Source organism: Vanellus vanellus, assembly GCF_965231255.1.
Source record: "Vanellus vanellus genome assembly, chromosome: 2".
Taxonomy (NCBI): domain Eukaryota; kingdom Metazoa; phylum Chordata; class Aves; order Charadriiformes; family Charadriidae; genus Vanellus; species Vanellus vanellus.
Genome location: NC_138906.1, coordinates 77,478,151 through 77,490,665, shown reverse-complemented (window position 1 = coordinate 77,490,665; position 12,515 = coordinate 77,478,151). Strand labels below are relative to the sequence as shown.

The window sequence follows — 12,515 nt, the reverse complement described above, 5'->3', positions numbered from 1 at the left end:
TTACAGCCAGAGAAACTGATAAAGTAGTAAGATCTTCTTGAAGACTGTCACACAAACAAAAACCCTTATCTTCTCTGGTTCTTTAAAGCTTACTGAGCTGTAGTGCATGTTCTGTGCCATGGTATGTGTATTCTAGCAAGACATCCAGAATTTATTTTTTAATAATGCTAGGTTTTTATTAAATTGGGTTGCCAGAGAAGAAGAATACTGAAACAGGAACCTGCTGGCTTTTTTAACCTTTTGCTGTAAGGAAATGTGCCTTTCTCCATTTGATTTGAAAAAGGAAATAGGCTGGTGGTGTGGCTATGGAACTTTCTCTTTCTGCCTCTGACTGCAAAAGTGCTAGTGAAAGAATGAAAAGAAAAAGTACATTATTGAACAGTAGAATATTATGGCTTTGTTGAGACAAGAGAATGAAAGTAATTAATTATCCTGTTTGTTTTGTTTCAGGTGTCAGAAACTATTTGAAAGAAGCATTAGTGAATATCATTGCTGTGCATGCAGAGGTGAGAAAAACTTCAGATTGCTTCATGCTTACATTCATATGAATAATTTCAGTGTACTTTGTGTGGTAAATCCTGGCGTTCATCACTCATGAAAATTGTACCTTTGTTGAAGTGTCTTCATTATAGATGTAAGTGCTTTGGGTTAGGTTTAGCCAACCAAGTATACAACTGCTAACTTTTTTAAGGGCAGGAGTTGACGAACAGTTCCTGTTTATCCTCAGTAACACTCCATTACACCTTTTTGTTTCCGCTATCTGATGAAGAGGAAAGCCAAAGCCCAATGCTCAGTTCTTCCCTTTTCATGCAGATTAAATATCTATATACAGAGAGAGATGTAGAGAGATATGATGCTTACTTTCTCTGATTAACTTTATTTTCCACAACACATGAAAATAACCTTGTGCTTTGCTTTGGAAGAACTGTTCAACATACGCTACTCGGAGTGAAAAGGCAATATATGTTGTTCTTGTTACATAGGATAAAAAGTGGAAACCTAAACCCCGAAATTTTAATATGCTTGCAGAGCTGCAATTATTTGGCCTTTTCTGATAATATGCAGGAATTTTCTATAGTCCTTTAAATTACAGCCTCTGTTCTACATACTCCTTCCTTCTAACCATCATGAGTGTTACCAGATTACTATTGCTCCTGCTGCAAGCAGTGGTAGTAAGTATCACTCTTACCACAAGTATTGCTGCTCTACCTTTTCCATCTACTTAAAATCTGATGGCATCCACTTGAGGGTTTGTTTATTTTATTCCTCCTTAAGTTACAAGGGTTCATATAAATTAAAATATTTTCAGAAACTTTAAATATCACTTGCAATATTCAGTTCCATTCAGAAGCATTCCTGATTTTAACAAATGCTTCCAAATGAGTGGATAAGCAACACCAAAGGTATATACTACCATGACATTAATTTTTAATGTTGTTTTTTAGTGTAGTGGAAATTAATAAAAATGAAAATGAGAGGTTTTGCTTTAAAAAAGTCAAAGGCATTTGTGAGCTAATCCTCTAAACATGCGTAGTCGTTAAATTGCTGCAGCAGAAAGGTGCACTTCCTTGCTGACTTCATTGAGGCCGATACTGATTTTGGCCCAAATAGTGTTGCCTCATAAATTTCTAGATGTGAAATATTGCAGAAATATGAAAATGAGTGTCAAGATGAAACCCCCATTTCCACTGTTTTCTGGTGGAAATTCTGTAAGCGGGTCAGATTTAAGTTTAGTTAGCAAGGCTGCAAGTTTCTGTAGTTTGAAACAGCAAAAGTTAACTATCAGCTGAACAGCAAGCATGGACTGAAGTGGAAAGAAAATTGGTCCTCTACCTTTGAATTCAAATTTAACTGAAATCAAAATAAGGGCTTCTTGTTGCAAAGTTGTGATGATTCACCATTGCTGAGAATTTTTTTTCCTGGATTCCGTATACTAACTTCAAGACTGCTCATTGTGGGCACAAATATTCTCAGTAGAAGATTTTTGGGTGTGTTCCTGGTATGTTTGTGTTGAATTGCTCAGCAATATTTGCTGCTGAATAGGATGACCCTTTCCCAAATCGTTACCCTTTTTGTGTTGGTTTTTTTTTTTCTTACCATACAGCTAAGTATGTCACTTACTTATTAGCTTTTGTGGGTCAAAACAGTAAAAACAGGTTGCGTGTTTGAATTAGTAATGGTATCAAGCTGATAGCTGAAATATATGTGGTCGGTGTACTTAGCCTATGGTGCAGATCTGCCATTTGGAACAGTCAGCTTTATGGGATCCCTGATACATAATTCATGACTTAAATCACTGAAAACTGTGTAGGAATCTTATATTCTTCCCCCCCCGAATTTACTTTTCCAGTCATATATGAGTATCCTCTGTCAGTTGCTACGTTTCCTTGTCAGACATGAGGTCTAAACCTTAAATAAAGCAAAGGTATTCTACCAAAAAAATCATTCCACTACTTAATTTTTTAGATCATTTTAAAGCAGAAATCAGGAGGGCAAGTGTTTAAAAACTATGCAGTTCATTTTTGTTCTTGCACCACTCCAGTCACATCATCTTCAGTTGCTTGTATCATCTTCTCCCCCAACTCTGTGTAGTTTAGTGCAGCTTTATCATCACCTTTGTTTTGACACAAATTTGGTCTGTCTAACCTACAGTCTCACTTCCTCCTATATTCCAACCTCTTGGCCAGCATTTTTTCCCAATTCTGTGTAGAAAATTCATACTCTTCTTTTTTTAATTCACCAACGATTTCTCGCTTCCTTAAATCTCCCTTTAAGGACAATTGATTTCTTCGTGCTTTCCTTCAGGCATAGATCTAATGTTTCATTTTGTGTTGCTGTTGTGTTTCAGTTGCTATTCTGAACCTCAAATGGAGGACTGAGGTACCCCTTTAAAAAGTTATACGAATAAGCAGTTAAAAAGATTGTCTTGAAGCATGGTAAAGCCAGTAGGGTGTAATGTTTTTGCCAGCAAACTAATAAACGGCAGCGGTGGAAGAATCTAAATGAAAATCTATTACGCTGCCATACTCTCAAACCCTTTCAAAGGCTTATTTCTGCCACAGAGCATAAAGACACTAGCCATTTGACAGTGGTCAAACATAAAGGGTTTTGGAAGAAACAGCAAAATACATGGGTAGAAAGTGTAATTAGGTCAGTCACACAGCCCTGAATTAAACGTGCTCTCTACAAAACAGCAGTCTATGTACAACCACCTGACTACCTGCATCCATCAGCAGAGAGCACGTTTTGAAGCCTAGCTGCTTTTAGGCATTGCAAGAAAGCTGTCGTTATCGCCTATCACATAGCTAACATTGCTTTTAACAGAGGTGATTGGTCAAATACAGGGCAAGCATTAAAAGAAATCTTTCATGTTCCAGTAGCTTTTGAAACTTTTTTGTCATTGATAAAAGTGATGTGATCCATCCAATCAGTGTGTTTAATGCTTTTTACTGAAATGTTACCGTAGAAAATATTTCTGTTAATATAGCTGTTGTGCTTATGATTCTTCTTTCATAAAAATCAGGTGTTTACCATTTCCAAAGACTTGGTTCCTCGGGTAATGTCAAGGGTTGTAGAAGCAGTGTCTGAAGAACTGAGTCGACTGATGCAATGCGTTTCATTCTTCAGCAAAAACGGAGCTTTACAGGTACCTGAGTACTGTGTACTGTCAAACATCTGAACCTAGAAAACAGAGAATAAGAGGGAGAGTTATAATCTGTGTATTTGTTGGATTTATTGTAGCAGTGAAAGCAAGGAGATAAAAAGGATTAGTGTACAACTTATTTCAGATTTGTGGATGAATACCCTTTGGGATACTGGTTCTTGAGTTTGATTATATTTTAGTACTGTCTTGTGTCTGAGTGGATAAAAGGTTACCTATATCCTGTGAGGTAAAAAGCATCATAGTGGTATCTTTTTGAAATGTCATTAAATACTGCCTTTGGCCTGTCATCAAAAAAATACTTTAAAAGAAAAAACAATTTTGTTATATTTTGAGATTTAGAAAATCTTGAAAATATCATGCAAGTAGGATCTTGCAAGTCTTTGCAAAACTAGTCACTTGTTTGTTATATTAGTTCTACATTAGCACTTTGCAGCATAGGTAGAACAGATACTCTTACAATGCCTTCTTCGTTTATGCCTGGATTGGTAGTTGTATTTGCTATTGGATGAGTTTTAAAGGACACTAAGAAAAATCATTAAAAAAAAAAAAAAAATCCCTTTGAGTCAATGATTGCTATGGCCATAACAGCCAAGAGGAGCAAACTCCCCATTTTCATTGTACATGACAGCACTCTTGCATTATGATGGGAAAATAATTATCCAATTGCAAGTCTTATTTTCCAGTTGCTAGTAGTAGTTGGACAGAGATTTAATGTTGCACCCAGATAGGATTTACTGCCTGTTTAAAACCAAGTCAATGAATAGCAACAAAGCTACCTGTATATCAGTTTTGTTTGACTAGACAACCCACAGTATAAACTTGCTGCCTAAACCCATAAATGAAAAGACTTTCCCTACTGTACATTTGTCACTCGTGGTCATTTTCTGTTCCTCTGGGCATAGAAAATCCTGTCTGGCGGACAGCAGCAGCGCGAGAGTGATCTGAACCTGGTCAGACTGATCAAAAAATACCTGTTCCTGAAGAGACACCTGAATCTTTATTCCCATGACCCACAGTTTTGCAGGATTTGCCCTTCCACCATGTTTATTTAGGCTGTGGTACTTGAGAATGTGGCACTTCCCCGTGGTACCACTGCCCGCTAAAATGTAGGAACAACTCCAGAATCTTATGTGTAGGACTTCAAAAAGTTCAAGGCTGTTCAGTTTGGAGCACCATACAAAAAAAGGTGAAACAGTCTGTCGTGAGAAGAGCATTTCTTATGAGTATAGAATTGGTGGGTGGCTGTGTCGTATTTCGTGCCAGAAAGTTCTAGCCCTAAAAAAGCATAAATCTCAGCTGGCTTCCTACCTGGGGGAGAGATGAGGGGAAGTCCAAAAAGCCAAAGCCTTTCATTAGAACTAGAATTTTATGTCTGTGTTGCATTATAATAAGTTTTGGTTTGGAAGATTAATGTCATATTAGTTGGGTCTAAATGTAGATCAGTTTCTGTAATGGCTGACTGGATTAAATTTTATCTTTACGATGAACAGTATCAATTTGGATTAAGTTCACCTCATATCTTTAAATGAGATGACTTAAAGTATTGATCACGCAGAATGTTTCTGCTTCATATAAAACCTGTGATGGTAATGATTGCTTTTCAAAGACTAAAGAATGATCTGTGAAATTTGTTTAATCTTTGATCATTCTCCACCATAGTTTGCTAGGTGAAAATGAATACTTAGACTTGCAGTACAGTGTAGGAGTAAAATCCCCAAGCTTGTGTGCCCACCAGGTGACAGACAAGAAGCAGAGCACAACTATTCGACTTCCTCATCTGATGGAAAAAAATAAATTCAACAGGAAAACCAAGAGTAATATGTATTGACAGATTTTTGTGCTCTTGTTTCCTTCCTCCTTGGCCAAGCTGTGCTGTGAGAAGTAAAGCTCGCTGTATTTAATAGCAAATAAAAGTAAAAAAAAAAAAGACAAACAAATTAAGGCTGTGTCCTTCTTTCTATCACAGTACAGAAAAGATGGAATGGAATTAAAGATTTATTACTGTTACTGAGAACCAAACAATGTTTTTAGACTGCTACATAGTGACAGTACAAATAGTTTGACTTGAATCAAAAGCATGAAATTCTTCCTTTTAGCAGTCTCCTGACATAGCAGCATGGCAATGAAAAATACAGGAAACAAACTGTTAAAAGCCAAGGCTGCTTACAAATGCAGTGTGCAATAATATTTGTCTCCAGAAAAGATGAAGCTCTGGGATACTGGTATTCACTTGATGAAAGGACATTGTGTCATTGTTTCAATATTTGTTTTTCTGTCTTTAGGCAAGACTTGAAATCTGTGCATTGAGAGATACCGTGGCTATATACCTAACACCTGAAAGCAAGTAAGATGTGCTGTAATGTCTGTTTTTTCAATGTAATGGAATCTTTGGTAAACATGCAAAAGTACATGGTGTAAATTAAGGATTAAGAAATTTTGCTTCAAATATGTGATATACTAGGTAAATATACAAAAAAAAAAAAAAAAGATTACTGGCAAAGTTCTATCAGTTGAAAGAAAATAATTACTTTTTTTTGTTGTTTTTACTTGAACTTCTAGACACAAGCTAGTATTTGCTGCTAAAAAAATGTACAACTTCTTAACAGCAACTCAGGTGCTGAGGAAAATGGTGCTAAAACAAGAGAAAAGCAGATGTCACTGAGTTTTATCCGTTTTTTCACAGCAATCTCATAAAGCACACAGCAAAGAACCTGCCAGTCACATCAGAGAGGCTACAGAACTGAACACTGGCAGGATCACTGTATAGAGATGTGGAAAATTAGGGCTCTCCACAAGTTTGCACAATACCCTATTCCTTTTCCACACACCTAATCAGGGAAAGTGAATTCAGCTTCACACTGTCTCTTAGAATGAAAGCCTTCAAAAGGCTTTCAGCAATTTATCATTTCTCAGTGAGGTGCAAAACCAAAAATAAATAGTGTGGGACAGACTCACACATTAATATAAAGGGAGAAAGAAAAGCATTAGCAGCATCAGTGGTTGATGCAGTCATGGCATGTAAATACAAACTGTGATAGCTGTCAGCAGTTTTGGGTAAAGTTGATTGATTGAAATTTCTAGGTGATGATGTTGGGGATTAGATATGGTCAGGTTCATTCATTATTTTAATTACCAACACTTCTGTCAGGATTGGCATCACATGTTCCCACAGGTGGCAATTTGGTCATGTTACCTGATCAACATTTTGTCGGAGAGACTGCAGGGCTTGAGGGCCTAATGTGTCTTCATAGTGTCACAGGTAGTGTCCTGTGGTGTCACTGCATTCTGTTTCAAAAGGCTTGCTTGCCTATTCTGAGTGTCTGATAGCGATGAAGACCTAAATGAAAACTACTTGGCACTGGCTCAAATTGGATGAAATGGAAGTGGCATTGTCTCTAATCAGCACAGAGGCAAAGCACAGTGGACTGTGCTGGAGCTTCGTGGCTGCCTTTTTATTCCTGGACTTCTCACTAGTAATAGTTGCCACAAGTCACCATATTAATCTTTTGATGACAAGATTGTCTGTATCTGTGCAGGTCCTGCATCGTTCCCTGAACTTCTTTTCCACATCTGTTGCCCAGAGAGGTGTGGAAACCCCTATCTTTGGAGTTACTCAGAACTTGACTGGATAATGCCCCAAGAAACCTCTAACCTCGAAGCTGGCCCTGCTTTGAGAGGGAGGTTAAACCTGAAGACCTCCAGAGGTCCCTTCCAACCTAAATTATTCTATGAATCTTCATTACCTCAATGCAAACCTACTGTCATTCTCTCTGTAGACCCCCTTCTGTAGGGGAGAATACAGTGACCTGTCTTACTGAGCGCAGAAAGCCAAAATAAATGTTTTGTCTGTGCTTCATACTCTGATGGTCACTTAGTTTGAGGCGAAAGGCAGGGTGGCAACTACCTAATTCTTCAAGAGTCCGGGATATCAAGCGCAGTCTTAAATCAGCTGCTGATTTAACATTTCCTGTTGATGTCTGGCATACATCACATTAGGAGTGTCAAGAGACCTGCTTGAACCCATGACCACTCTGTGTTCAACTTGCACATGAATGTAAGGTGTCAAGTTAATATTTTGTTAGTTTATTGAAATAAGAATGGATAAAATATAGCATATCTCCATGGAATTTATAGAGAGAAAATGTGAATACTGAGACTTGTACCAATGGAATATGTATATTTTTCTTATCCTTGCAGCTCGAGCTTTAAGCAAGCTTTGGAAGCCTTGCCTCAGCTCTCAAGTGGAACTGACAAAAAGTGAGTATAATGCATTTTCTTGTCTCCTTTTTGGAGTCGTTGCTTTTTACTCTTGTACCAGAACTTTGTTATAAGAGGGTTAACGTTCACTGTATTTGACCCTTCTGAATTACAGAGCAGAAGCCTCTTTGGACAGAGTTAAGAGTAAGCCAAGTCTTGGCTTATTAAATTACATGGAAGAGCTGATGGCTTTGTGGCATCTCTCTTTTGCCCATCGTAGTCTGATCAGTTCAGTATAGCTTTGTATTTAATTTGTAATTTATTTTAGCCTGCCTTGTTAAATCTTAAAGTTTCTGTGGGGTCCATTGTCTTGTCTTACTGAATTTAGCAGCAATTAAAAAAATGGCCAAGGAACAAAAGTCCAAGCTTTTGCCAGCTGAGATATGGGGAACTCTCAAAATGGGCCTGTCTCATTTTAAAAACAACGAAGAAGGGTCTGTGGTTTTCTTTGGGTTCTTAACATCACGAGGAGGAGGAGTTTTGGGTTCCTCCTTCCCCACTATAGCAACCTTTGACCAAGCTGCTCTGCTGCGTCCAACCTAGTATTTGGGAGTCTGTTTTACAAGCATAGGTAAAATCAGGATGGGTTTATAATGAGTATATTAGTATAAGGATAGATGTTTTGAACTTGAGATTGGTATTATGGTACTTTCAGGAACTGAACTGCATCAAATCAGTTTGCACTTAGGCAACAATTTAGAATATTTTGTAGACACACAAAGAGACTGTTTGCGCAGCCCATGGTCTGCGGACTGTACCTTCTTCCAGATGTCCTCTGTCTATTTATTCAAACCTACTCCTCACTAGCCACAATAAGTCTCAAGATACCTCCTTGCCTTACTTAGCTCTTACGCTTTATTAAAGATAGGAATCAGTTTTGAGTAAGGAGAGTTCTTTCAACTCATACTTTCCGAAACACCTGTAGATTTTATTTTTTTTTTTCACTTAGTCACAAGCATTTGAGCTTCATGGGACAGATGAGAATCAAGAACTGCATCATTTTTACCTCTGCCTCGGAGTTCTGAGCCCCAGACAGTGCAAAAGTTGTTCTGTTTCCCAGATCTTTACACCATAATTGTCATCGTTACAGGCAGCATGTTGTAATTTACACATATTTGTGTAACATAACACAAATTTGTGCACTGATTTAGAGCTGTTCACTTCTATTCATTCACAGTCATTACTATGATACTAAATGATGAATGTGGCTATAGTCGTCTTCCAGAGGACCTTCTGAGGAAGCAGATACTGATTTTGTGGTTCAAGTTGTTGTTCTTGGGTTGGTTTGGGGTTTTTCTAACATACAGTATAATTTCTCCTGTTACTGGCTGTTCAATAATCACAGCTTTCCAAAAAGTTGAGGTGATACATGTCTGCCCTATTTAGCTTGTTTTTGAAATAGAGCAAAAAGTTTGGAGAACGCATCCTTCCCTAGAATATGGGGAAAATAAAACACACAGCCAAGACTGTAATACTTATTGTAACAGTCAAGATGTATTATTAATTATCTCCTACAACAGAGCCATCAACACCCTTGGTCCTACACCTGTAGTCTGTGGATTACAATAAATATTACCCACTGCACCAAGTACCTTCTTGGCAGCTATGTAGATGTAAATGAACCATTGTTATGCTCCAAAATGAACTCATACATACTTATGAGTTATCTATGAGGGACAAACCTACATGGTCACCAGTGAATTAATGTTTCTCCTAGAACAGTCATACCATCTCTGATCTTCCAGCCATGATACTTAAGAGAAATCAACAAAATACCTTCTGAAGACAAGTTTGAGAACTGAAATTTGTAATTCAGCTGTACACGAAAAGCCGTAGCCTTGATAAGGGATACTGATTTTATGGTACATAATAGTCTGGCGGTTTCAGGATTTTCCTTACAGAAGCGTGTTATGACACTCTCTACCAGTCCTTTTGCCATTGTGTTTTGCAAATATGTTTCTCTCAAGATGATGATCTTTATCTGGAAGGAAAGATATATAAACGGCTATTTTATCACCTTGATAAAATCTCTGTGGCTAAGTCCTCCTCTGGCCACAGATCATCCTGACACATTGGTATACTTTTAAATACTATAGTGTTCAGATATTTGAATAGATCCAATGTTAGGGCCTTTATTTAAGCAGACAATGTACTTCAGTTCACAGAGGAATAGCTAAAACTTTGGTAATTGTTCCCTTTTCAGAATCTGCCAAAGTTGTAATTATTTCTTTTTACAGGTTACTAGAAGAATTACTAAACAAATTTAAAAGCAGCATGCACTTGCAGCTCACCTGTTTTCAAGCTTCTTCATCAGCAATGATGAAAACATAGATGAAGACACAATGCAGGCAACTCAAAAGACAAATGTGCTTAAACATCACCCACTCTTTCTGTACTTCTTCAATTCTTTTGAAGACTGAAGAAAACAAAAGGAATTTCACCAAAAAGAAATTGAGATAGACCTCTACAGTAATGGTATGGGGTACCTTGCTGAGTGAGACTTCTGGTCATAAACTCCGTGATAGAACGGTTTTCTGTCTATTGTATTTCGTTCTGTGGAGGGGATTAAGCCAATTTTGTTTATATACACTCTTCTTGCTCTATGTTCATGAAGAAATGTCCATTGGTGCACTGTAATCTCAGTTTCATTTGTTAAAAATACATTGAAATGTATTTTTAGCAAATGTCACCTTAAATTTGGGTATTACTCATGTTGTTCAGTGTATGAATCTGTTTCTAGATGTGGAGCAATACTGATGCAAGTGACTGGAAGACTCAATTTCTATAAATTATTGAGAACTATGTAATAAATGTTACTACATACAGCTGACCAATAAGTGTTCAGATACTATATGGAGAAGGACACTGCTTCTTTTGTATTTAAAAGTTATCACTCTCTTTTTTTTTTTCTATTTTCATCTAAATTTTAGTGCTCGTAAGTCTGTCTTCTTGGGAGGCTTTTTTTTCTTGCTTCTTTTTTAATTAAACATGTTCCCGCCTCTTGTTTCTCCCTTCTGTTGGAATATTGGTGATAACCTTCACATTTGAAATAAGTTCTTCTTTCATTGGCAATTAACAGAAAAGTGTTCTGAGTTTATAAGAGTGGTAGAAGTTTTTTAAAAAAATGGTCAAGTACAATATTCTTTGGTGTTAAGGAATAGACTTGTTAATTGCATCTTGCGTAGTCAGAAGTAAGGAGGAGCACAATATGTCACTGGTTTTGCTGCTTCCTTCTTACTCCTCTTGTCTTTTCTCGCTCTTGCAGACAGTGGTAGGAAGCCTGTCTTCCCTCTTGTTAGTCAATCCTCTTTTCACCACTAGTTATTGAATTGTGTGTGGAGGGGAATTAGGGATTAAGAAGGAAAGAACAATTTTGCTGCCATTAAGATGTAGTTACACAAAAGTCAACAGCCGTCTTCCCAACAGGGAAGATTTGACACTGACTTGATATAAGATGCAGAAAGCTATAACAGAGAGCAGCTAATTGAAAGTGGTCTTGTTTTGGGGGATGAGGGGTGGGTTTAATTTTATGACTGAAGTCACAACTCACAAGTAAATCATGCAATAATAATGTATTCTTTCTGTATTTACAGTCATTTTGAGTGGGACTTTTTGGAAACAGTGTACTGAATTGTCAAACATTTTTTTAATGTCAATGTTTTCTTTTGCCAGTTCACTTACATGCTTTAAAAATACAGTGTACAGTTCCTGTAATATGAAATACTGAAGAAAGTTTGATGCACATGTATTTACTTGTAAAAAAAAAAAAAAAAAAAAAAAAATTGTGTGTAAGTGGTAATAGCATGTTGAATAGAAATTTGAAACTTAAAATATATGTCATTATTGGCTTTCAGGGAGAATTGTTAAACACCTGGAGCAATGTCGTTTTGTTAAATGTTGTCCATTCTAAGCTGGTCATAGTCTCAGCTGCTGGTATTAACTGAAATAGTCATCCAGTTGGCTCAATCTGTAAGGGATTTTGCTTCAAAATAATAAAATATTAATAAATATGGTCATAAGCTCTTTTTGAATTCCTCACTTTCGAAGAAATGTGATTTCTTTGTGAATTTTGCCAGTCTACATTTCCTACATCTGTATCAGACATGATCCTAAGTATTGAAAACATATTTTATCATCTGTACTGAATTAATATATATTCAGGCATCTCTCTATTGTAACATCATTCTCTTACTCATCTGCAGTTACAACAGCTTGTTGCTTGTCTTTAAAACCTGAAGGCAGACATTTGTGTTTAGTTGCCTTTCTGAAGTAGCGCTTCAAAACATGTCATTGACAGCAAACAAGAATAATGTGTAAGGGATCAAAATATTACTTGAATTCAACCTGATATGAAATAAATGGTCACAGTCAAGTCAGAGGACTGGATTTTAATATATCCATCTGGTGGAATTAAGGAAGTCAGTGAGCTGCAACAGGAGGTATTGTAATCCCGTTGCGTGGAAGGAGAGCTGGGACTGCCGAGACTTCATAGCCAATGTACAGCAGGCTCCAGTTCCTCTGAAAAGAAGATTACAAAAAACAAGAAGTGGTCAGTGTGGTTTTTGAAGGGGGGGGGGGCGGGGGGGGGGGAACC

At 37.2% G+C, this 12,515-nt stretch overlaps 1 protein-coding gene across 1 annotated transcript in view; it reads left to right on the top strand.

Moving 5' to 3' along the window:
* The window catches only part of EXOC2 (exocyst complex component 2), a 133,350-nt gene extending 121,398 nt beyond the window's left edge, over positions 1-11,952 (top strand). The window contains exons 24-28 of the mRNA XM_082479417.1: positions 451-506; positions 3,524-3,646; positions 5,947-6,008; positions 7,862-7,921; positions 10,159-11,952. Of these exons, the coding sequence (XP_082335543.1) occupies positions 451-506; positions 3,524-3,646; positions 5,947-6,008; positions 7,862-7,921; positions 10,159-10,252 (395 nt within the window). The 3' untranslated portion in view covers positions 10,253-11,952. The remainder of the gene's footprint in view (positions 1-450; positions 507-3,523; positions 3,647-5,946; positions 6,009-7,861; positions 7,922-10,158) is intronic.
* The last annotated feature ends 563 nt before the right edge of the window (positions 11,953-12,515 follow it).